We start from the raw sequence: 25,078 nt of genomic DNA, 5'->3' as shown, positions 1-25,078 counted from the left end.
CTTTTGGAGGAAAGGATCAAAGGGAACAGGGTGGTGTGGCCGTCACACAGGGCTGTCCCCACGGCCATGTTTAGCTGTTTAGGAGAAGCTGCTGCGAAACCCGCCACGTTTATTGGGGTTCGAGAAATGGTAATTTCTGGTACAGACAGCGCAAAGTGTGAAAGTTACCGCTGCGTTAAGAAGCCAGAGCCCACCCCCAAAACCACAGTGGAGCCACCACCCCCAAAACCACAGGGCGGCGTGGTCCACGCATCTACTCCGGGCACGTGCTGGCCAGTGCCCGATCCTCTGGCGTGCTGGTCGGCCACGCAGCCAGAGGCTGGGGGGTAAATTCTAGGCAAGTGCTCACCCGGCAGACCAAGGTGAGGGGTCTGAAGGCTGGTTCTGGGAGACAAAGTGAGTGTTAGGGGTGTGTGGGCTTCCTACCACGATAGTGTTTGGCGCTGCAGGTCTCTGAGGCGTACCAATTACCTACAGTCAAAAAAGACAATTCACAACAGTCAGAATCTCCCACACAGGATGCTGCCGCTTCATCATTTCTCATTACCTACAGCCACCGTTGAGTTTTGTTAACCACAAAGGTTAGGGAACAGTCACGTGAGCACCCAACGGGGACACCTGGAGCCCTGGGCAGCGGGGGACGCCCAGCGGCCTGGCCGGGCCTGGAGACAACTCCGAGTGGGACTCCCATGTTCCTCTTTTACTTCCTTTCCTTTCAGTGATACAAGACAGCATAAAACTCTATGCTTCAGCGGTGCTAAAATGAGACCCAAAAATGAAGAAAAAAGGAACACAGGGCTAGCGAGGCTTGCTGCAGTGCCCCACCAGGCCACCCAGCGAAGCGGGGAGCCCCGGGCACCCCAGACAGCACAGGGCAGAGGAGAGGCGATGGCACCGGGGCAAAGGCAGGGGTCCCACTGCCCCCAACACCCAGACACCCGTCCCTGCACAGAAGGCCTGTCTTCTGACACCAAGCACTCAGAACTCTGGTCCCATCAATCGACAGTCACACATTAACGGGGGACACAGGGACACTGACTCATCCAGCCAAGTAAAATCCTAGCTTCCCAAAGATCTCGTGCCCGACCCAGGAAACCACTCAGAAGCACCGTTTCCTGGTGACTGTACGGTGATGTCGCCCAATGTGTCAGCACTGGGTCCCCAAGCACTGGGCGCGTGGCGAGCAGGCTGTGTCCGGGCTATTTTAAGCTGGACACTCCCGCTAGTCCGCTGCTTAGCGGGATAAGGGTTACCTGCCAGTGGCCCTGGGACAGCTGACCTGGCACGTTGCAAATTATCCCTAAGCCCAGGTCACCTGTCAATGTTAATGATCCGCAAACCACAGAAAGAAAAACAGCTCAGCTGAATTTCATTCTTTTAATTCACGTTCCCAGTGACTAAAGCATCGTCAGTGTTTTTCAAACTGTACATCACTCTCATCCAAAAGACATGAAATCAAATAGCAAGTGTCCTGAAAGTGAAACAGGATGGGAAAGAGGATGAACCCCCAGAGGTGAGGGCCTCACGGGTGTGCGCTGACGGGGCCCCGGGTCTCGGTAGGAGGCGTGTGCAGCCCAAGCCCGTGGTCACTGGCTCGGGAGCCTCAAGACCCGTCCCTCTCAGCACTCAGCCCGCTACGTCCTCAGGAGAGCAGGCTCAGGACGCCGGCCCAGCCCTGCGTGGCCGGCAGAGGCTAGGCTGCTGCCGCTCCCCGCAAGAGGGGTGCCCAGCCTCGGAGTGACTGCCCCACCGGACACAAGCGCCCACTCCACCGTCCACCCCTAAGGACACCTCCCGTGGGCTCCACTGCTCTGCAAGGAGACCAGAGCAGCAGGCACACGGCAGGCGCCCACCAGGTGCTCACTGCAGGGCAGCATCCTTCGACAACAGGACAGGTGAGCGGGGGGCGCACCCGGGGCCAGCGGGCCACTGCCCACAGCCTCGCGGAGGACACCGCAGGTTTTCTCCCCTCACTCCCCTATTTTCACTATTCTCCATGGACTTCCCTCCTGTGGGAACCTGCCAGCTCTTCTGCTTTTAGCCCTCTGTCTGTAGAGGTGGACAGGCATCTGTGGCAGGCCAGCTTTAACTCTCAGAACTGAGATTCTGGGAAGAACGCATTTCCATAACTAGCTCGGCTCCGAGACGGCTTGGGGCAAGTCAGCAGTGGAACTTCAGGCGGATAAGCTGAAGGTCGGAAAGGCACCAACAGAAAACTCTTCACGTTAGTCTTCCTCCCAACTATTTAAACTGGTACTAACGACAGAACTGTTGCTATAATCACCAAGCTATTCTCAGGCGTGACTCTGCTATAACGTAACACACAGTACCTATAAAATAAAATGATGTGAATTATAACTTCTATCAAAAGGACATTTATTGAATACCTGTGATGTGCCCAGTAAGGCCTAGACTCCCACACACCACGGATTTGAAAAACCACAGCAATGCTGCTGAGCAAACGTGGCCACAGTTCACCGACGGGGAGCAGTCACACGGCTGCCTGGGGGCCGCCTGGCGGGGCGGTGGGCGGTGAACGCCCCTCCTCGCATGGCCCCGTGGAGCCCGCGAGTCCCGTCAGGAAGGGAGCCGCCAAACCCCACAGGTGGGAGCCGACAGGCCGGTGGGAGTACTTGGAGGAGAGGCGCCTGGCGCAGGCCCAGGAGCGCAGGCCCGCCTCTGACCCCCTCCCGTCGGCCAGGATGGGCAGGGAAGACCCCACCCTGCAGCACCTGACGGCCGGCAGAGCCCTGAGCCCACCGTGAGGCCCGCACGGACACCAGTCTCGTGTCCCGGGCCGGCCATCGGCCCGCCCTGAGGAGGGTCCAGGCCCGGGAGCGGCTGGCCCACACCAGCTCGGGCCCAAGCGCACGCGTCACCCCAGGAAACACCGACAGGGCAGACGCGGGACCAGCGCGGCCGGCGGGGAAGCTGCCCTGGCCTGGCCGGGTCCCGCCGTCCAGCGGCACACACAGGAAAGCCCGAGCCAGGGGAGGACACACGGCACTGGCCACGTGCTCCTGAAACCTGCGGGCACAGGAAGGGAAGCCACAGGGCCAACCGTGCACCACCCTCCCGGCCTTACCACTTGCTGAGCGATGTTGACATTGGACTGTCCGAACGTTTTGGGCAAGAGCTGCTTCCCGAGCGTGTTCACTGTGGAGGGATGAACAGCCACTAAGGACACCACACCTGCAACGCAAGGAGACCAGAGGTCACGGCTCTCCTGAATTGAGGCTCAAAGTGTCAGTGTCAGGATGACGGTGCGCCTCGGGAGGCGGCCTGCCTGCCCCTCTGACCGTGTTAGACCCACGGTCCGCTGCGAGCACCTCTATGAGGCCCGATTCTCAAATCTGAGGGGGCTGCACCCACGCTGCCGCTCTCCCTACGACGACCCCTACCCGGCCCTGTGCCCTCGCGTCCAGGGATCGGGGGCTCCGGTGCACCCAGGCCGTCACCAACCTACCCGACCCCTGTGGGCTGTCTGCCCACCGACAGAATGTTCTGCTGGGACCACAGGCCCCGAAGCTAAACAGCTCTTCAAGTCTGCAATTCTAAGACAATTACAGAACTTCACAGTTGGAATTAACTTGTATTCCAACACCTCACTGTGTGTTTGCAACCTGGCGTAGAAATCTTAACGATCTGCTTTTCCTTGAGAAGGAGAATCCGTTTCTGTTTCCAGGAAGAGTGACTTGTGAGGGGCTGCCACCTCTTTAAACACTCAGATGACCTGACGCAGAGCTGGGGAAACACCTCAGCGGGGACGGAAACGTTCCTCCCCTCAACACGGGCCTGCTGAGAGCACTGTGTGCCCAGCACCAGCCTCGGCCCCAGGGATACAACAGTGAACCCCTTGCCCCGCCGACACCAGAGGGCACGCGTGCCCAGGGGAAACCGGCAGGCGGGCCCGGGTACACAAGCGTCCTGGAAGGGCCGGGATGGTCTCAGGTGAGAAGACATGTATTTCCAGCCCCACTTGAGGGAGGGAGAAAGCCCCGTGTGGACAGGACCCCCCGGTTCCCCTAAAGCGCACGGGCTCCGGTCCCCGCAGGGTGGGTGGCGAGGGTTCTACGTGCGGGGAGCCTTGCACCAGCCGCCACTGGAGGGCATTTTCCTTCACTTCCACCAGGTTCAGCAAGAAGGAGAGACGTGGCCTTCTGTCTGGCCTCGTCTGAGGTCTCATTTTTGAACTCTTCACAATCCATGCATTTTAAATAAACTTCTTCAAATTCCAGTAAACAATGAATTTTGCTGCTATGTACGAACAATGAATAATTTCTATTAACCTAAGTTGACGAAGACAGATATGCATCCCTCAACTGCCTAAATATTAATATTTTTACCAATCAACACCAAAAAAATTTAAACTATTGGCTGTAAGCAAAATAGGTTTATCTGCTTTGAGTTTTTTATATTCCTCTAAAAATAGAGATCTGTATCTTAACAAAAACAAATATTTAGAAAATTGTTTTAGATATGAGAAACATATTTTAAAAGACACAAAATTATTCTGGTTTGCACTGAGAGATTTAAAATACACTTAGGCAATTAAACACACCACGTTCAGACTTATGTACAGATGAGTAACTAGTAAGTTTCCAAAAATACGGAACTGGTTACTTTCACTAAAAAGAATAACTTTTTTTTCAATTTGCAAATGATTCCATTTTCAACCACCCGTGAGCGCGGAAGCTCGCTGGGTCAAAGCCTACAGCAGCTGCCCGGCAGGGCTCCCGGCACCGGCCTTTAAAGCCCATTTGTCCGTCGTTATGCGGAGGCCACATCCACGGAGGGCTTGGCGGCCACCTCGCCGCAGGCCTGCAGGTCCGGCTGCGACACCCAGCCGCTACCCGGGCTCCCACCTTTGCCCAGCTTGGGGTGGGGGAGGACTCGGGGGTGGACCAGGGCAGCCCCTCCTCACCTGCACCCACGCCGCCTGTCCCACCCCGGGGATCTTCCCCTTGCGTGTGACTGTGTGAGAAACGCTGCAAATATGAGTAATTATCTTGCAGGCAGCCTTACGCCAGCACACAGCATGCACAGAATCATGACCATCATTTCACTGTCTCTGCCGGAAAGCTCCCCACTCCGCCCGGCCAGCAGCTACCGCGCTCAGAGCGTTCACTCCGTTTTCCACGCTTCCACTCGCGCCCACGCATCCAAGAACAACGTGAGTGCTGTTTGCGGGCCTTTAAATCCAGAAGATAGTACATACTGTACACGTGCTGCAACTCTGATTCTGCTGTTTTTGAAACTGACCCACAGAGAGATCTAGTTGACTTCCTCTAACGCTGGGCCGATTCCATTTTAATATCATATAACACGTGTAACTATACAAACATACAGTGTAATATCTACGTGTTCCTGGGGCTGAGTGCCCCTTCTCCGAGGGAACCTGGGTTCCAAGTGACCTTCTGCGTCACGGGATTCAGCCCAGCACTGGCCTGCGGCTGCTCTGCGGCACGAGTACATGCGTGCACACAGCCCAGCACCCTCTCCCAGGTTTCTGACAACTGTTGACTCAGTTGAGAGTTGCTGCTTTTGGCCAACCTCCGGCACGGAACGGTATTCCCCTTTTGGTTTAATCTGGCCAGAGAAGTCAGAATGCTTTACACATTTTCCTAATAAAGGTGCTGCACACAACCCATTCATGGGGGCGGGGCCATAGCATCTGAGCCCCAGGGAGGGTTAAATTACAACACAAGCTAGGAAGCTGCTCCCCAGGAACAGCACTGCTTTAGCGGTAAAATGTACCACAAATCCTTGCTTAAAGGAAATACCAAACACAATAGTTTCAAATACAACATTATGAATTGGAGAATTCCTTCCAAAAAAACGAGTTAAGAATATATACTGTCTGACTTGTTATAACCATTAACAGAAAAGGATTCTAAAAATATTACGCAGTTTTATCATTAGTAACCATATCATTAATATCCATAGGTTTTAAGATACCTTAAAGTATGAAAACGTGAGGTTTAGTGATTTCTTGAGAATAATTTTAAGCAAACATTAAAAAATTTCCAGAACCTAATGTTTGAAGAGTTACTATTTGTCTGCCATGCTACAAATACCCTGTGGGCTAACGTGGCCAAAAGGGTCAGGACAAGGCGGCCACTCGCATGCTGGGTCTTCCCAGCCCCGCCAGCCGCTGGCGTCACTGGCACTGGAAGAGCCCGGTGGCTTCCTTGGTTCTCAGGCATCAGCGGGAGCTGCCCTCCTGGGCCATTACAGCGGCCACACCCGCCCACGTGGACACACCACTCACGGGCAGGCCCTGCAGGAGCTCCTGCGTAGATCAAGGTGCAGCATCCGTGGGCCTGGGGCACCCTCTGGCCGCCTTGGCGCCCTGACCCCGGCCACACCTGGGCGACTCCCCACCATGTCCTGGGGAGCAGCCTTCCACCTCCTTGAGAACCGTCCCCATCTGGAATGTCCTGAGCCCCCGCCCTGCCCCAGGGGGCCACAGTGGGGAGGGGCACCTCGTTCTCCTACAACAGGCCTCCCAGCAATACCGGAAGCTGAGTTCACCCTGCGGGTGTGTGTCTGGAGGGCAGGTTCCGAGTCTCAAGACTTGTGAAGTGACACCAAGCCTCCAGCCGCACGTCACTACTAAGTTCTCACCTCTGCTGCCCTAGAAGCCCGTCCTCGGGCTGAGGGACAGCGTGAACCGGAGTGACCCGCGTCCCCAGAGGACGTCCCCTCACCAGTGAGATGAGGACCCACCCTGGGAAACAGCACCTCCTGGGAGTGGAAGATGGTGGCCTACGCGCACCTGGTACTCAGGGGCCCAGAGCTGCCATCGGGCCACAAAAGGTGGCACCAGATGCTGCCGGGAGAGGACGACGCAGGTCCCAGGACACCACGTGCCTGGACACCAGGTGTCAGATGCTCCCGAGGAAACGTGCACTGAGACACACATTTACGTCTTCAACTGCACCCTGGGGTACGGGCAGCGCTGTTTTCAGTGAACACGTATCGTCTGTGTGATGAAACCTTCCAATCTGAAAGGCAACAGCAAGCACGACGAAGGCAGACACAGATCAGAGGCAGGAAGAGGCCCTGCGGCTGCGGCCCCGCACGGCATGGCCCAGCCCACCAGGCATCACAGGCCAGCACCTCGAGGTGGGAGGCCCTGCAGCTGCGGCCCCGCGCGGCGTGACCCGGCCCACCAGGCATCACAGGCCAGCACCTCGAGGGGGGCGGCCCTGCAGCTGCGGCCCCGCGCGGCGTGACCCGGCCCACCAGGCATCACAGGCCAGCACCTCGAGGTGGGAGGCCCTGCGGCCGTGGCCCCGTGCGGCGTGGCCCGGCCCACCAGGCCTCACAGGCCAGCACTCCGAGGGGGGCGGCCTTCTGACCCAGCAAATCCACATCTGGGAGACCGGCTCAAACACACCCACTAGCAGGCGTCCATCCCGTGTCCCTACAGGAAGGAAACTGCAAAGCTTGAGTCCCCTGGGAAGAGGGGCTGCAACGCCCCGCCCCATCCCCTCCCCTCAATCCCAAGGGTGCAGACGTCGAGGCCCATTCAAGACACACCGCGGACGAGGCGACGCCGCTCTCTCACGGGGGCGCCCCGCACCCACAGGTCTGCGGTGGGCGTGATGGGCGTCAGCGTGGCTGCCCGGAGGCAGAAGGAATATCCGTGACCTGTGCTGCGTTCTCTTCCTCAAGTTTTTCTACTTTCCCCGAATCTCTGCATAGAGCACGCAACTTACAAACCAAGATAAACTGGGGCGCTGACCCCGGTCCTTAAGTGTGACTCCCACCGCTGACAGGAGTCTTCACGTCAGGGGAACTCACACCCACCCCACACTGGACACATTTATCCAGAGACGTGCCTTCCCGAGACGGGCGCCCTTACCTTTTCCAGGACTAAGGTTCTGGTCTATGAAGACCTTGAGTTCCCCGTTGGCTTCAATTAGACCGGCCTGCGGGGGCAACAACAACACAGTGAGCAGGCGTCGGGGGGGCGACAGTCAACCCAGCAACCCGCCGCTCGCACACCTCGCGACACGCCTCAGAGGGGCCTCGCCGTCCCCGCGCAGCCGCGAGGCCCGGGGGCACGTGCGGTGTCACCCACCGTGATCGGCTCGTCGGCAGCGGGAAAATGATCCTTTCAGCCTCTGAAGCTCGGCCTTTGGGACACCGTGCAACACTTCCCTTAGGTATCCGTTAAGTCACATGTCATTTCACATTTGGGGTCAGCGATGCGTAACCACGGGTGGGCCACCGGGAAACCAAACTGGTGCTCTGGCCTGAGAACAGCACCTCTGGCTCCATCAGAGCGCCGGACACCGCGCTCCCCGCATCAGGACAGACCATCTCTGTGCACGGGGGGCGCGGGCCCTTAGTGGCCACGGGACGCACCCAACACCCCCCAGCGCCCCCCGCGTCCCGGGGCAGACATGCTGGCTGGCAGTCGAGGAGGTCTGCCCATCCCCGTGACGAGGCCTGTGCCCGCAGGGCGCGGGAGCAGCTTGCCCTGGGGACCAGCGTCCCCTGCGCCGAACAATGCCGCTGCCCCCGTCAGCCAGGGCCCTGACACCCCCGGCCTGCTCGGTTCTCACGCTTGGCCCACAGCGACGTGACCCACGATAGCTCGGCAGCTCACGCCCAGGAAGCCCTGCGTTGGGGCGCTCGCCCCCCGCCCTGGACGCAGGGCCCACGCTCCGTTCCTCGGCCGCAGGCTCTCCGCAGCGGCTGCCCGGCCAGAGCCGACGGGCACGGCCCATCCCGCAAACTGCTGAGGGTGGGCCAGCCCCGCCTCCCACCTAAGCCAGGGGGACCTGGACCAGGAAACGCAGGAGAAACGAGGCAAACGGCCCACGAGCTCTGAAGCAGAGCCGGCCCCGCGGCGACACTGCACAGGAGCGGCCTCCTGACCCTGGACGCCACACCGCCTGCACCCACCGCGCGGCGCCCCCGAGCCTCCCGCACTCCAGCGGGCAGCCAACGCGGAGATGTGGTCGGAACCCACGACAGCGCCTGCGTCTCCAGCGGTACCCTCGCGGACGTTTGGGCCGCCGCAGTGCCCCCCGCCGGTGCCAGCTGACCCCCCGTGGTGACGCCACCCAGAGCCATGGATCAGGTTCCGCCGCCTCCAGAGAGACACCCCCAGAGCTGCCGGGTGCTCGGCCCTGATTTCCCAGCAGGGGCGAGAAGCCTGTGACACCCGACACCCGACTGAGGCCCAACGACCTGGAGGTGCCCGTCCCCTCACACGGATGGCCGCGTGGACGGCAGCCCGCACCCAGCCAGGCTCCCAGGCGCAGGAACTCCCTCTACTTCCCTACACAACGCGTCAGAATCACAGAGGAGACACGAGCTCGCCTGCCCGCGAAGGGAACTGAAATACCTGAGGAATCCTCCCTTCAGACAACCTGAAGCACAGCAACGCGCAAATGTCCCACCAGCCCCGAGGGGACCTCCTCGCTGAGCCTGGAGGCGCAGCCTGGACCTGGAGCCTCAGAGCCGAGCGCCGGCCTCGGGGGACTCCCGCCCTCACCGGGGACCAGTGGGGACCGCGGATTGTGACCCACAGCGGGGTCAGCCCTCCTCCTGTGCCGCTCGCTCGGGGTGCCGCGAGGACACCGAAGCCCACCGAGGCCCCCCTGGGGTGGCTGCCTCACCCCTCGGACGCCGCCAGACGCGGGGACAGACCTCTCGGCAAGGCCACCCGCACCTGACCCTCCCCAGCTGCTGGGAGAATACATGTGTGTTGTTACTTTCAGCCTCTGAATTTTGGGGTCACTGTTCCCACCCAGAGGTGATGCTGGTTACAGGTCTCCTCAACCCTGAACCCAAGGCCCCTCTCGCCCGGCCCTGTAGGAAGGTGACAGAAGTCGTCTGTGGGCCTGAAGACGACTCAGGCCGACACCCTAGCCCATCCCAGGCTCTGTGTGGGGACAGCATCTCTGCACTGCCCCTGCCCTGCAGGACAGACCGCGGACAGCGCAGACCTAGGGAGAGGAGCCGGTCCACCCCCGGTACGCGTGGAGGGGTCGTGGGCATCATCACCCACAAGCCACCCTCCACCCCAGTCTCGGCTGCAGCTTTTTCTAAAACGCCCGCTTCAGGAGCAGGACCCCAAGGGCAGCTGGGAGTCTAAGGAAGGCCTCGCAGCCCAGAGGCTAAGAGCTTAGAGCCTTGACAACAAGCATCAAAACACAGGTTGCGGACTTCCCTGGTGGCGCAGTGGTTGAGAGTCCGCCTGCCGATGCAGGGGACGCGGGTTCGTGCCCCGGTCCGGGAGGATCCCACATACCGCGGAGCGGCTGGGCCCGTGAGCCATGGCCGCTGAGCCTGCGCGTCCGGAGCCTGTGCTCCGCAACGGGAGAGGCCACAGCGGTGAGAGGCCCGTGTACCGCAAACAAACAAACAAACAAAAAACACAGGTGGCGCTTGACCTTCAAGAGGTATTTCTGAAATTGCAGTAAATTGGAACGTCAGTGCTCTGGACTTCCTTTCTGACAAAATCTCTGTATTTAAGATGCAAACCTGGCTTCCTCTAGGGAAATACCATGCTGCTAAATCCATTACATGTAAACCAACAACAAAGGCACTCGTTTGCCATAACTAACCTTAATTTTTCTCAGAAAAACCATATTCAGCCTTATGTGTTTGTAGTTAACAGAGAAAGTTGGTTACTCAATTACAGTGGGTACAGCTATCCCATTCACAGTAGCAATGCCGGTAAAACACGCGTTCCCAAAACACACAACGCTGCTAGAAAGAGCAGAACCAATTAAGAACGAAAGCGGAAAAGCTGACAACGACTTTACTTAAACTAGCAAACCTTCCTACTGCCGACACCACCACGCTCCAGGCTTGAGAAACGCAAAGTGGGGCCCCAGCTCGTCACCTGCCCCCAGGAGGCGTGACCTGGCCGAGCCCTGCCGCATCTCCCCAAGTCTGCCTCTGCATCACCTCCCGGCCTCCTGTGCTGGACCTCGAGGACTCCACACAGCCCAGGGCCCGCCCACCGGGGAGGCTGTGAGCAGGGGGCGCAGGGCGGGGTGGGGGTGCTGAGGGAGCCAGTTTGCACGCACACACCCTTCACCTCACTAACCTCCTCCTGACTCATCCTGAAAGGCTGTAGCACTTCCCGAGCCACACGGGCACACCCAGCACATCAGTGCTGTCATGGTGATGAGAAAAAGACAAAATCCATCATCGCTGGCCCTCGTGGAAATCATGAAAAAACCTAGTCCACAGCATTCCTTAACATCAGCACTGATGCGCATATAAGAGAAATGTTAGGTCCTTTCACCACAGCAGTCACAGGAGCAGCCCTAACCTAAAAGGACATGGACCCCGAAGAACACCGCCCCTCTCGCCGAGGGACACGCACCCTGTGAGTGAGCCAGGCCCCCCGCCTGCGGGACTTTGGGCCCTGCCCAGTCCCCTCCCCCGAGTGCGGCCTGACCTAGTGGCCAAATCTGCAAAGGCCGGGGCAGGTCACAAGGGACCAAGTCGCCTGCCCGCTGGCTCACCGCCCCTCCCACCTGTGTCCTGTGTCCGTCTCCGTCTCTCCCCATCTCTCTGTCTCTGTCTCCCTCTGTCTCCTCGGCCCCCTCACTCGTTCTCATGATGTGAGGGCGACAAGCAGCCCCCGGGGGCCTCGGGGACCATCGAGGACACCTTTGGGTCCCGTGCTCCTGCCGCAGACAACACTGCTCTCCAGGTCCCTAGACTCTGGGTGACCTGCTATGGAGCTGACCGCGGCCACCTGCCACGGAAGGGCCACCACGGACACACTATGGACCAATGAGGCCGGAGCGCCAGGGTGAGGGCTGAGGTCCATCACGTGAAGAAAGACTCCAGGTGGAGAGCACAGCTCGGGAGGCTGTGCCTGAACCTCAGCTCCAGCTCCTGCCACAAACAGCACAGAACAGGTGAAACCGGCCCCTGGCGCTCGCAAGGCGGTGCAGGGGAAGCTGCCTGAACGGGTGAGGACCCAGGGCCACATCCACGTGAAACACCCCACGGGGTCCCAGTGGCAGAGCCCCTCCGGGTCCGGGACCACCGGGGAGACACTCAGGAATCACTGTGCAGTGTTTGGGGTATTTCTCTTCTTTACTTATTTGCATTATTTTTTGAGGTACAGCTGACGTATAACATCATACAAGTTTCAGGTGTAAAGGGTTCTCGCCTTCGAGGGACACGTCCTGGAACATTTGATGCCACGACAGTAGCAGTGTAACCAGTCCCGGGGGAGGCAGGACAGTGGGACAGCCCTGAACCAAGTCACTCGGGACGCGATAGGGATGCGGGGCCACGGTCACGGCCCCTCCACCCCTGCACACATTTGAGGTGGCCCATGAAGCCTCCTCTAATCATCCACTTTCATATTTACCAACATGAAAACATCAGGGACAAACCCGTGGAGAAAAACAGCAGGAAAAGAACGTCTGAGAGCACTTATGCAAAGCCGTGTAACGGACGTGTAAGTTACTCCCAAAACAATCTCCAAAATCTAACAGCAAGGCCACCCTGGACTGTGATTTCAGATGATTCTTAAATTTCTTTCCGACTCTTATGTGGATTTTAACATAAACCCTCTACTTCCGTGACTGGGCGAAACATAAGGCCTACTGCCACTTCCTCAACAGAGGATCCAGAGGCCCCAGGATCCCAAGATCCAGGAAGCACGAGGTTGGGGGGCTGCAAGCCACGGCTCTGAGGCCGGGACCCCCACCCCCGGCATCCACGAAGAGGAAACCAGGTGGCGGCCGGAGCCACAGGCAGGGCAGCATCGGCCACAGGTCTGGAGAGGAGACAGCCGGTGAGCGCCAACGCTTCCCGCACCAGGCCCAGGGCCCGCCACCAGTGGAGGTCACACTCACAAGGCCCAGCGGGCTCCAGGGATCGGGGGCGCAGGTGAGGCAGGCGGGGCCAGGAACCAGGGTGCAGAGTTCAAGGGAGCCCCTGACCCCATGCCGGGATGCTGGTCGCTGTCCCCGAGGGGCACACGACCGGGAGCCAGGGCACAGCCCAGCCTGCTTCTGCTTCCTCCTTAGGGACCCCGACGCCCGGCTTGGAAATGCCAGGGCTCCAGGGCCTCCTGTAGGGCATCAGAGCCCCCCGCGCCCCAAGAGACCCACGTGTGAAGGAGCGCTTCCCCCCACTCCGCCCCCAAGCTGCTCCCAGAGGCCACGCAGATCGTCTAAACCATCACCTTCCACCCACCAGAGAGCAGGTGCCGCCCCACTCCCAGCCCCCAACACCAGGTCCTGGGGCTCCCGTCAGACCCGGGAGCCCCGCTCCCCAGCCTCACCCTCCCTAGAAGGACGCGGCCTCTAACCCATGATCTGACCAGCCTCACTCATCATGGCCAGAAAAACATCGAATTCACTCCACAACAGGCGCAACCGTAAGACCGCCCTAAGAAAACGTGACACGGCTCCAAGACCACTTCTAAAGACCTGCGTACATCCTGCTTTCCGGCCTTTCGGCGGCAGGTCTGCAGGGGCTAGCCCGGCTGCACCCCCTGCCAGGCATCTGCAAGTCGCCCCCAGGGGAACATGATTTCAGGTTCTTTAGGACCCGAAAGGCGGACCCAATGGGCGGGCTTCTCCCCTTCCCCAAAGCCCCCAAGGCCTGTGCTGGGTTGGCCCCTCGTCCGCCCTCCTACCCACTGTGCCAGCCACAGCCCCTCAAGGGGAACTCCGTCCCCCGACCCAGTGCAGCAGGCCCTTCCCCCAACAAGTCCCTGCTGCCCACACCCCACGGGCACGTCCACACTGCAGCCAGGGCTGGAGGGGGAGGAGGCTGCACAGGAGCAGAGGCAGGGTCTTCCCTGCACCCCGATTCTGGTGGCCTGGGGGCCCCTGCATCCCGATTCTGGTGGCCTCGGGCCCCCCTGCACCCATCTGGTGGCCTGGTGCCCTCGGCTGCACGAGTGGGTGTTCACCCCCAGAGCTCTGATCAGATCTAGATGCCATCGATTCAGCATGAGGCATTTTCACTCAAACCCTGATTTTTCTGAAATGCAAATGAACCAACATAAAGATAAGACCCACACCAGGGACTCAAGTCACCAAGACCAGGAAGGAGAGAACCAGCCATCGTGTAAGAGCTGAGGCCGAGACCACGGCCCCAGAGGGGCAGGAACCGAGACCTGCGCCGGCCTCCGTCACACTGCACCGGGATGACAGGGAAGGAAGAACGTTCAGACACCTGGAAACCACCTGTTCTTAACATGAAACTTCCAGGTGTGAACTCTGGCGTGTTCTCCATGGTGTAGCCTGAAATGATGGTATATCTGCCACTCGTGCTGACGACAGAAGAACCAAATCTTAACATTTTGCTGTGAAATGACGACAATAGTTTCACGAACATCCTTAGTTTCTGGAGTGGATGCAAATCAACAGGAAATCGACGCCCGAATGGAGGATGCAGCACAGGGCATGTTCGATTCACAAAGAAACATGACGTTTTAAAAGGAAAATATTCAATCTCTGAATCAAAAAATGCAAACTAAAACAACGCAATTTAAAACCTCACCCATCAAATGGAGCGAGTCTGTGGGTTTTTAAATGAGCAAACTTGGTGTTAAAAACGGGTGGTTAAAATGGGCTCCGACAACCTGATGGGAGTTGATGCCACCCGGCACGCCCGCCCCAGGAAGCCACCTGAGGACGCCTCAGGCACAGCGCACACGTGTGTGAGCGTCCACCCGCAACTACACTGCCAGGAACCCGTCCTGGGTTACCATCGTGGATTTGTGCAAACGTGAGAAGACTGAACTGGAAACCACCAGAATCCCCACGGCTGGGGCCTGGGCACGGGGGACACAGCAGAGGGGCTCTGCCGAGTTAACCCAGCCCTACCCCTTCAGGACCCTCCGAAGACCCGCGTGTCAGGCCACCACTCGGCTGTGTTCGCTTCTAAACGCCCGCTTGTGCCGCTTCTATTTGTTATTAAACACGTGGAAAACACTGCGCACGATCTAGGTCTCGTTCAGCATCTTCAAACGTCCTCTACGTCGTCCCTCCACCTGCAGAAACCAAAGCTGGGCCTTACGGGCTATGGTTTATGCAAGAAACGTGAATCGCTGGACCGTTCGTCAAGAAAGGGCCTTCGCTCTACAGCCAGGGGGCTGGGAGGGCAAGCATATGTGTTTGAATTTTACAACATGAGTTTAGGAATGTATCACTTTTTATTATTTCCCACTTTAGGTCATTTTTTCAGTAAGTGACCACCTACGATTCCCCAGTGTGTCAAATAAACGCACAGCTGCTAAAGATGACACGGGAAAAAAGAAAGCCTGACTGGGGGAAACAGCGACAGTACACGGACGTGACGGGGTAGACGTGGGACGCACAGAACATTCACACATGGGTAAAGCCTTTGTTATGTACAACTAAGTGAAGATCCAACAGGAATAAACTACAAACCCCCAACCATCCCCCTCGGATGCCGGCTGGCAGACGGCTTCATCCTCTCGTTTTCATTTTCCTGGAGCTTTCCAACTCTGGAACGACTAACATTGCATTTATGATCACAAGAAACATTCCTTGAACTTTTTCAGTAATTCACACTTGTTCCTTGTGGAACTTCTGCTAAAAGGAAAACCCAAGGTTTGCGACAGAAAAGCCTGCTTGTGTGATGTCAACCAGCAAAGACAAACTCACAGCTGCCACCGAGAACCCCCGGGATGGCGAGTCCTCTGCGGGATGGACCAGGAAGGGCCAGCAAGTCTGTCACCTGTGACTGGGCAGGGAGGCAGAGGGCAGAGCGGCATGGCCCGCGGTCTGGTCCACAGGCAGAATCCCACCCTGGGTATCATCCAGCGAGCGCTCCGTGTCCCTCTGGGCCCTCAGTGACACAAAGTCATCTGTCGGGACACCGAGGTACAGGTGTCAGGAGGTGCTGCATTTCAGGGCCCAAGGGAGGCCCAGGGGTTTCACTCTGTCAAACCAGAATCCCCTTAAAACCTGGATCCTGTGAAAACAGGACCCTGATGGACAGAATCCTGAGCTCAAACAACAGAGGCTGGGCTTCCCTGGTGGCTCAGTGGTTGAGAGTCCGCCTGCCGATGCAGGGGACACGGGTTCGTGCCCCGGTCCGGGAAGATCCCACATGCCGCGGAGCGGCTGGGCCCGTGAGCCATGGCCGCTGAGCCTGCGCATCCGGAGCCCGTGCTCCGCAACGGGAGAGGCCACAACAGTGAGAGGCCCGCGTACCGCAAAAAACAAACAAACAAACAAAAAAACCCCAAAACAACAGAGGTGGAGAGAAAGAAGTCCAACTTCACCCTGGACCCTCGAAATCCGTGCAGCACAACTGCTCTGGGCCCAGATAGTGCCACGACTCTTGAGCCACCACTGACCGGCTCCCTTCCTGGCCCGCGCAGTGTAGACAGACTCCGTACTGGCTGTGCCCGTCTGAGCAGAGGGGCCGGGTTGAGTCCCACCTCCACCTGGGCCAATGCGACGCCACACTGCAGGGGTCTGGCCCTCACGCCATGAGTGACCCAGGGCTGTGGCCCATCCCTGCTCCCCCCGAGGCCCAGACCCCCTCAACAAACAGCACAGAACCACAGGAGGAGAAGCCAGGGCTGGAGTCCGAGCGAGAACCACGCAGCTGTTCTACGCTGAAGAAAGACGAGACTTGCTCAACACCAAAGAGAAGAGCTTCAAGCAAGCGACTGTGATTGGAAAACATCCCCTGGGGGGTCACAATGCACATCAGGCACAGCGCGCCCTGGGGATGGCTCGCCCACCGAGGAGCAGGACTGAGAAAGCCCCCTGGCTGTACCAAGGGACACACAGCATTTCACACCAGGTGCGACACAGCCACGGGGCCCAGGGCGGCACTGCTGACCCCGCCGTGACGTCCTGCTCTTCACACGGCCTCAGAGTCTCCCCAATTTCATTCTGTGGAGAAAAAAGGTAATTAATTCCAAAACAGGCAAAGCCCGTCGACAAACAAGCGCAGCAGTGATGGCTTCACCGCTTTCGCCGGAGCGGGCTGAGCTCTCTCGCTCGGTCTCAAGCGGGAAGAGAAGCGACGTCAGCGCCCAGCAGGCTCTCAGCTCACAGCCTGAGAGACACGGCCGGTCCCGCCACCCCAGGCCCCCTTCCGCGGCCCGGATCTCATCACCGAGGCCCAGGCCTGGGAAACAGCGCTCAGGACGTGTGTTTTTAGACAAGCTCATTAAACCAGGCCTTGTTACGCATCCCTCACAAGCTTAGATTCCACGCGTGTTTCTTCGGTCTCCTGCCCTCAATAACACAATCCAGGGATTTTTCCAGAAACTCACGGAACGCAAAGTGCAACCACAGAGCAGCTCCACGGTGAAGCCCCTGAGCCCTGATGGCATCTCACAGGCCCTCCCGGGACTGCTGGGGCCGAACCGCGGCTCACCTGCCCTCTGCCCCCAACCTGAAGCAGGGAGGGGAGGGTCCCAGGAACATCTCCGCAAAAGCAGGCCTGAGGTTTCACGAATCGACCACCCCCCGCCAGCTCTTTTCAAACCTTCGTGACACTGGATGAGGACTGGTCCTCCCAGTGGGGACGCTAGCCCCGTGTCCTCCTTCCAAGGGTCACTCCGATGGCGGGGGCTGAGTCACAGGCTCTCTCCCTGCGGCCCCTCCAGTCCAGTTCTAGAAAACTACAGCCGCTACACAGGCCCTTTACCTTAAACCCACAGTCTTTCAAAGGCCAATGGCACCAAAGCACTCATCAGGGCCACAGACCCGACGGGGAGGCAGCCAGGCAGGGACACGCGCGCACCACACGTTTAGCACACGCACGCGCACACGCTCAGCACACACACGCACACATGCACTCAGCACACACACATGCAGACGCGCACACATGCACACGCTCAGCCCCCCAAACACACATGCTCAGGAAACACACGCTCAGGAAACACACACAGACACGCATGCACATCAGATGCCATCCACTCTCTACTTCACACAACTGCAATTTTTAGTACAATGAGACATCTCTGACGGTGACAGTTTTCACATTTCCTTCCACGCCTACATTCACCGCAGGAGCGTCCTGGGCACTGGAAACCCTCCCATCAGGATCTGTGTCATGGGACCGGAGGCACAAAATAAAACCCCCAGATACCCAGCTTCATAAATCAATAACCAATGAACTGCATTTTCACTCAGCAGGGTGACAAGTCTCCGTGGGGAGGGAACAGGCAGCCCCAGGACGGCGCCGCCAACAGCGTCGCCACCACCTTCGACCCGCGCGCCTCTGACCCACGGGCCTCGTCGCAGGAAATCGTGGCAACACCGCCACGTGCACATTAAGGACAGTCCCTGCGCTCTGGTGTGAGTCCCACACACGAGGGCCGAGGGTCCCGGGAGCAACGAAGGGGCCAGGGAAGTTAAGGACGGCGCAGAGACCCACTTTCCAAAGGGAACGGTGGTGGTGAACCACCGAGCCACCAGGCTTCTTCTCACGTATTGCCGGAAAATGGTTAAACGCGGCAACGACAGTGTTTTGTCCAGATGCCTTTTAGAAAAACACACGAAAACTTCACTTCTTCGTGCACTAGGCACAGAAGCCCCAGGGCGGGCAGGCAGCTCGGCCGCAGGCGCCACCGGCCTGTGCCCTCAACCCCCACCCCCATCCCCACCCTCCGGGGTTCAGGGGGGATGCGCCGCTTCCTCCAGACTCTGCCCCACCCTCACCGCTGGCCTCACCGTCACGGCTCGGCAAACCCCAAACCCCGAGCGAGGCCGGCAGCGCGCAGGGGCCCTTGGCCCAGCGGGGCAGGACCCTGGGCCCGACGCACCTACGACGGGGTGGAGAGAAGCTCCAGGTGTGCCCAGAAGACTGGCCCACCCGCAGGGGGACGGCCCACGCTGCCCCGTCCCAGCCCCCTCCAGCCCCCCTGGGCCCCAACAGTCCCCCACGGAGCCCCCAGAGCTCTGCCGAGCTGGAGTCCCAGCCCACCACCCCCTTCAACTCAAGGGGCTTGGATCTTACACGCGAGAACACACTGAGGCCCCACTGCTTAAGTTACCGCTGGCTGCCAGGGTCGGCTTCCCAGGCTCAAACGTCACACCTTCCTCAAGACTCAGGCAGCGGGACACGGGCCAAGCCCTGACCCGGCCGTGGCCTCCAGCCCGCCGACCCCCAGCCCCAGCGAGACCTGGTTCCAGCACACTTGACGGCCCCCAGCTCAGCACAGGCAAGGCCACTTCACCTGCATCTCCTCAGGCCGGTATCACCATGGCACCGACCTCCACGGCCAGTGTCACCTACTCACGTCGCAACGGATGGTCCTGGTCACTCCACCCAGCCACCGGGCTGCCCGCGCTTTGCGGGGCTGTGTCTCCAGAAGGGACCATCGGAAGAGGCCGCTAAGCAGTCCTCCTCCTGCAGCCGGACCTGGGGCCGTGACCGTCCATCTTTACTTCCCCCAGACGCCCAGGAGGAGAAAGAGGGCTCTCCTCCGGGGGTTCACACAGGAGGGCAAGAAACTCGGCCCCCAAACACCAGCCCCGGCACCACAGCGCCCTTACTGCGTGCCTGTTGCCCGGCCCGCGTCCTTGGGGCGAACATAGCAGAGAAGTGGGCACGGCCTTCGACCGTCAGAGATGATAAACTCACACCCAGAGACACCACACAGGGGCACCCGAGTCCACACACGCTGGCGGGAGGACTTCACGCCTGTTATGTGGTCCCACGGATACAGACCCATTTTATGCCTCCAGCTGTGTCTTGGGCTGTACTTCCGTGCAATTTATCAGTGAATAAGTATACGGCCTCTTTTCCCTAATGTTCACAGAACAGCACATTCTGAGAAACACTGAAGAACAGAGCTGGGGTTTCAGTTAACTATTACCAAGGGTCGTACAGGGCTACACGGCCCATAGAACATATCTGGGGGCCTAAAAGCCTATTTCTTGCAAAATGTGAAGAAAAATTACTATGTTCTATAGCTTCATAACAAATATAAAGTAGAATTTTTTACCACATTTTGTTCATCACCGAATTTCACTCTTTCTGAGAAAAAGAGTTGCCAAAACCAGTGCTTAGCGCTTTATGGATCGAAGCTGAACTAACTTCCCATGAGGTACACAAAGCAGGTGCTCAGGGCACAGCCCAGGGCCGGGCCCAGCCCTCATGCACTCAGGGTGTCCTCCCACAAAGGCTTGATTGATTTACAAGTTAACCGTCGGCGAAGACCCAGAAATTGGGCTGCGACTGAGCCTCATAACGGAGTTTACCGCCCCGTGTTCAGGCCTGCAAAGCCCGGGCAGAGGCTGGCGCACGGCTCCACACAAGCTGTGGGTTTCTTCCATCCTTTTCACCTTTACCTTGTTTCATGTGCTTTAAAAGCCTGAAAATCAACTTTTCTGTAGTTTATGTGTGGTCATTCTGAAACAAAGTGGGAACCTACCAAGAACATAGCACTAGGCAAACGTCTGTCCAGCAGGAAGCAAACATACTTACATCTTTTGCCATGTTACCAGATCCGTGAAATCGATGCTATAAATGTTCACCCTCCAGAGAAGAAAAATGGTTTTTCTGGTAAGAAGAAGGAAAAACGAGGAATGAGTAAGGATGAAATAAGAAGTAACACCAACGTCCCCAGCACCACCGCCGTCCCCACTGCCCCTCCGGGTAGCAGGCGCCGTCCTTTCCAAACCCTCACACCCCATCCCCAGAGCGCGAGCAGCCCAGAAATGCCCCCTACCTTGGGGACTTTAAAGTCATCCCAGGCAGGGAAGCCCGTCCGCCACCAGGATGCCCGCCCGGCCTCCCCGACGCGCACAAAGACCCAGCGCGGAAAAGCCTGGCACCGCGGCCCCGCGCACACGCGCTCCCCACGGGCGCTCCCGGCCCACCCGCGACCACCGGCCGACCGGTAACTCTGACAGGTGGGCTTCCGGGGTCCCGGCATCCGGCCTGTCACTAGGCCGCGGCCGCCACCCGCGAGCGCCCCCCGCGCGCCGGAAACGGCAGTCGGCGGGCAGGTGGGCCCGGCGCCGCCCGGACCCCGCGGCCCAGACCCCGCGCGCTCGGACCCGCCCCGCTCCGACCCCCGCCGGGTGCGGACGCGGACGCGCGCGCCGTTCCGCCTGGAGGCCGCCCGCAGGCCCCGCCCGGGACCCCGGCCCGCGACCCCGCTGGGCCGGTCACCTGGGCGCCCACGCGGCGGCCCTCGGCGCGCGGGGACCGGGTCGGCGCACGCGGCGCGGGGGCGGGGGGCGGCGGGGTCCGCGGGCGCTCAGCGCGCGCGCCCCTCCGAGACCCCGGCCCGCCGCACCTGGCGGGCGGTCGGCGCGCGGACACCGGGCGCGCACACGCGGGCGGGCGGGCGGAGGGCGGCGGTCCCGGCGGCGCTCGGCCGGGGTCCCTGCCCTGCCGAGGCGCCGGGGCGCGGGGCTCACCCTGCGAGCGTCGGGCGGCGTGACGTGCGCGGCGCGGTGACGTGGGCGGCGGCCCGGCTCCCGCAGCGCGCCTGCGCGCCTTTTCGCGCCTTCGGCTCCCTCCTCCTCCTCCTCCCCCCTCCCCCTCCCCTCCCCCTCCTCCCCCTCCCCCTCCCGCCCGGAGGCCCGCGCTCGAGCTCCGAGGGGATGGGCTGCGCCTGCGCGTGCCCGCGTGTGTGCGCGCGCCGACCGGGGATGGAGAGGAGGGCCTGGCCCAGGACGCGGCGGTGCGCGCGCGGGGGAGTTGGGCCGGGGATGTGTGCACGTGTGCGCACACGGGGGATGGGAGCCGGGGGTGCACGGGCGAATGTACGCACCCGGGGGACAGGGGCTGGGATGTGTGCACATGTGTGCGCATCCGGGAGATCGGAGCAGGGGGTGCACGGGCGTGTGTGCGCACATGGGGAACAGGGACCAGCGTGCAAGTACGTGTGTGTGCACTCGGGGGACAGGGGCCTGGTGTGTGTGGATGTGTGTGCACCCGGGGGACAGGGGCTGGGGGTGTGTATGCATGTGTAGGCACACAGGGAACAGGGGCAAGGTGTGCAGGTCAGTGTGTATGCACACGGGGGCCAGCGACGGGTGTGCACGTGCGTGTGTGCACAGCCAGGGGCACGGTATACATGCGCACACGGAGGACAGGGATCGAGTGTGTGTGTGTGTGCGTGCACGTGCAGATGTGCGGACTTGGAGGAGCAGGGTTCCAGTGTGTGCGCAGCGTGTATGTGTACTCACGGAGGAGAAAAGCAGGCTGGGTTTGTGCCCGTGGGCGTGTATGGGCGGGTGCATATGTATGTGCACAGGAAGGAGAGGAGGCCAGGCGTGCGCGTGTGCAGGTGCACGGAGAAGACCGGGTGTGTGCATGCGCGGCGTGGAGGGCCGTGTCCCCTGGGTGCTCTCCTGCCCCTGCCCTGCCGGTGGCCTCCACGCCCACGGCCGGCCTCTGGCCAGATTCCGTGTCCTCGGGGGCAGAGGGTGCGGGTTTACTCCTTATCGCCCGGGGGACTGGACCTAGTGGACACTGAGCCCTGGACACTTGTCCCTCCTGTAGCCCACCACCGGCAGGGCCAGGGCACGGGGCCCGCTGCCGCAGACCCAGGGTGGGCGGGGCCTGGGAGCCAGTCCAAAGGTCAGGGCCGCTTCAGAGGACTGGAGGGTGGATAGAAGGCCTCTTCCCAGCACGCTAGGGTGTCGCCGCCCCCACCCAGGACTGGGAGCGTTTCACAATTAACCATTTTTATGCTGATCATGCCCACACCAGCTAGCAAAGCCACTCCAGTCTTTTTTTTTTTTATCTATATGATTGCACGGGGTCTTGGTTGCAGCTGGGCTCCTTAGTTGGGGCACGTGAACTCTCAGTTGCGGCATGCATGTGGGATCTAGTTCCCTGACCAGGGATCGAACCCCAGCCCCCTGCATTGGGAGCGCGGAGTCCTATCCCCTGCGCCACCAGGGAAGTCCCACCGCCCCAGTCTTGAACTGTTAACGCCCTAGTTAGCGTTGGTTTCCTGAAGAGCAGAAATCTTCCCGTTCTTTCTGCCGGTGAGTACACTGCACTTAGAGAATCAGGGATGGAGAGGAGAAGGGGGGGATAAAAGGCTTCAGAGGGACAGTCCTGCTTTCCTGCAGGCAGAACACCTCGCTTCCCTGTGGTGAAATGTACACAGCTCCCCAGTGGTCAGCAGGGCCGCATGGTGTCGGAACCTACAGCCCTGCGTTCTGTTCCTCAAGTGGTCGTGTGTTACTAGCCCCACAGTTCTTTCCCAAGAGTTCTTTCTTGTTGACTGTATTGGAATCTTCACCCCCAGATAGCAGGTGGAAGCCCCCTCCCAGCCCTTGGACCCAAGTGCACAGGCAGCAAGCCTCTTGGTGAGGGCTGGGGGCTCAGAGTGAGGAAGAAACGCTGGACCAGAGTACGACTCTTAGACCTCTCCCTACAGAGTCAAGGTTCCAGTAATTCACCCACATTGACACGGATAACTAGCTCTCATATTCAAAATAATTTCTGCGCAAAAGTCACTAGTGAAACATTCTGAACTCGCAGGAGCTACCGCAGCACTGAGTCTGCTGAGGCCGGTTTGCGTGGAACCTCCCTGCCTCCGTAGTCAGGTGCCCCACAGAGCCCGTGCCTGTGGTAAAAGGTAACAGAATACAGTTTGGGGTTGAGGATCCAGATGCTCCTTGCCACTGCCTTACCTTAAAACCCCTAGGCTGGTGTGTGACGAGCCGCACGCTCGTGTGCGTCTGATGGCCCCGTATCCAGTCTGCATCGGGGACGTCGGGGAGCGTACAGAAGCACAGCCCGCAGTGATGCTCCCGTTCAGTGTTCACTCGCTCCTCCTCCCAGGGGCTGCATCGCTGCTGTGTCGTCCAGGACACCACAGGAAAATGGTGCTGTGCTGTGTTTTATTAGAAGGAAGTGACCAGTCCTTCCCAGGAAAACGGCTCACCTCTCACAGGCTTCCTCTTTCTTTGGGCACCTGCCCTGCTGAGTCTCAGAGTGTGATACAAAGCCTTTCCCCAACCCCATTAAACTCTCCTTTAAAGAGAGAGAAAGTTTTCTAATCCCTTGAAAATCTGAATTCTAAATCTGTTTGTTAGATATCCAGTTTGTCTTCGGTTCCCTTCTCAATGGCTGGCCTTTTCTCCAGCAGTTTTCTGTTTTCCACCTTCTTGGGTAACCATGGCAATGGTGACATCAAGAGGTAGGAAGACAGGGCGGGGGGCAGGAGCTCATGGGACTTATGGGCGGGGTTCTGCATATGGACAAGTGACATTTTCTCTTTCTTTGGCCAAATATCAATAATGGCATCTTTAGAAAAAAATTTTCTACTTATTTGTGTGTAACATGAAATGTAAGTGAATTGGGTGACTTGTTTGCAAACCTCAGGAAAAAATCCCCTGGTCCTCTCCCCACAGAGGTCGCCACTACTGAGCCCCACCCACCGCCCAGACACACGAAGACGTCTGTGTTTCTTCCTTCCTTACATCACGACTCCTTTTGAAAATTTCTGGTCAAAGCCAAGTCCCCCTCTGGGAAGGAGGGTCAGTCCTCGGCCTTCTGGCATTACTATGTCCTTAGCATCTTAAACACCTGCACAACCACTTACAGGCTGAAGCCATGGTCCTTCGAAAAGCTCCCCTTGGATCTGACAAATTTTAGAAGATCATGGCATCCAATTTGACTCAAATTTACTCAAACCCCTTTCATTCCTTTGCCCATTAATTCCGCAATTCACCCCAGTGTTCCTTCTGGGTGACTTGGTGTTGCTCCTGCTAAGACGACATCCAGGTTGTTTTCCACGGAATCCTACAAGGTAAGGTTGAAGGTCCACCTCTCCTATGTCATTTCCTTCCTCGATAGAATCCATTACCATCAGCCAGGAGGGAGAGAACCAAGAGCCCACAGCACAGGTTTAGGAAACTTCACTTTGTGTCGAACCAAAAGCCTTTGGTCATTTCCCCACTGCTGTCCACTTACCTTGCTGATTCAGAGAAGGCCCTACAGCCCAACCTACTACGATGAAGCTGAGATGAAGGGAAGTCAAGTGACCCTGGACAAGTAATCTCAGCCTCTCTGATGCTCAGATTCCTTTAGCTGAGAAATAAGTAGATAAAAATATAGTTCTTTGATAAGAAGACAAGCCACAATTTCAAAA

At 59.0% G+C, this 25,078-nt stretch overlaps 1 protein-coding gene across 9 annotated transcripts in view; it reads right to left on the bottom strand.

Annotated features, from left to right (window-relative positions):
• Positions 1 to 21,459, bottom strand: part of TFDP1 (transcription factor Dp-1) — a 28,852-nt gene extending 7,393 nt beyond the window's left edge. For 2 of the 9 annotated variants that reach the window (XM_082602122.1, XM_082602116.1), the window contains exons 1-5: positions 20,684 to 20,819; positions 20,440 to 20,514; positions 7,871 to 7,937; positions 3,086 to 3,192; positions 350 to 471 (exon numbers count right to left, since the gene is read on the bottom strand). In XM_082602122.1, the coding sequence (XP_082458248.1) occupies positions 350 to 471; positions 3,086 to 3,192; positions 7,871 to 7,937; positions 20,440 to 20,451 (308 nt within the window). In that variant the 5' untranslated portion in view covers positions 20,452 to 20,514; positions 20,684 to 20,819. The other 7 variants (XM_082602118.1, XM_082602117.1, XM_082602119.1 and 4 more) reach the window with 7 other exon arrangements.
• Between the last annotated feature and the right edge of the window lie 3,619 nt (positions 21,460 to 25,078).

This window comes from Mesoplodon mirus (genome assembly GCF_964341445.2).
Source record: "Mesoplodon mirus genome assembly, chromosome: 17".
In the NCBI taxonomy this organism is placed as follows: Eukaryota; Metazoa; Chordata; class Mammalia; order Artiodactyla; family Ziphiidae; genus Mesoplodon; species Mesoplodon mirus.
Note: the sequence above shows the minus strand (reverse complement) of the source record. Positions and strands in the feature narration are given on the sequence as shown.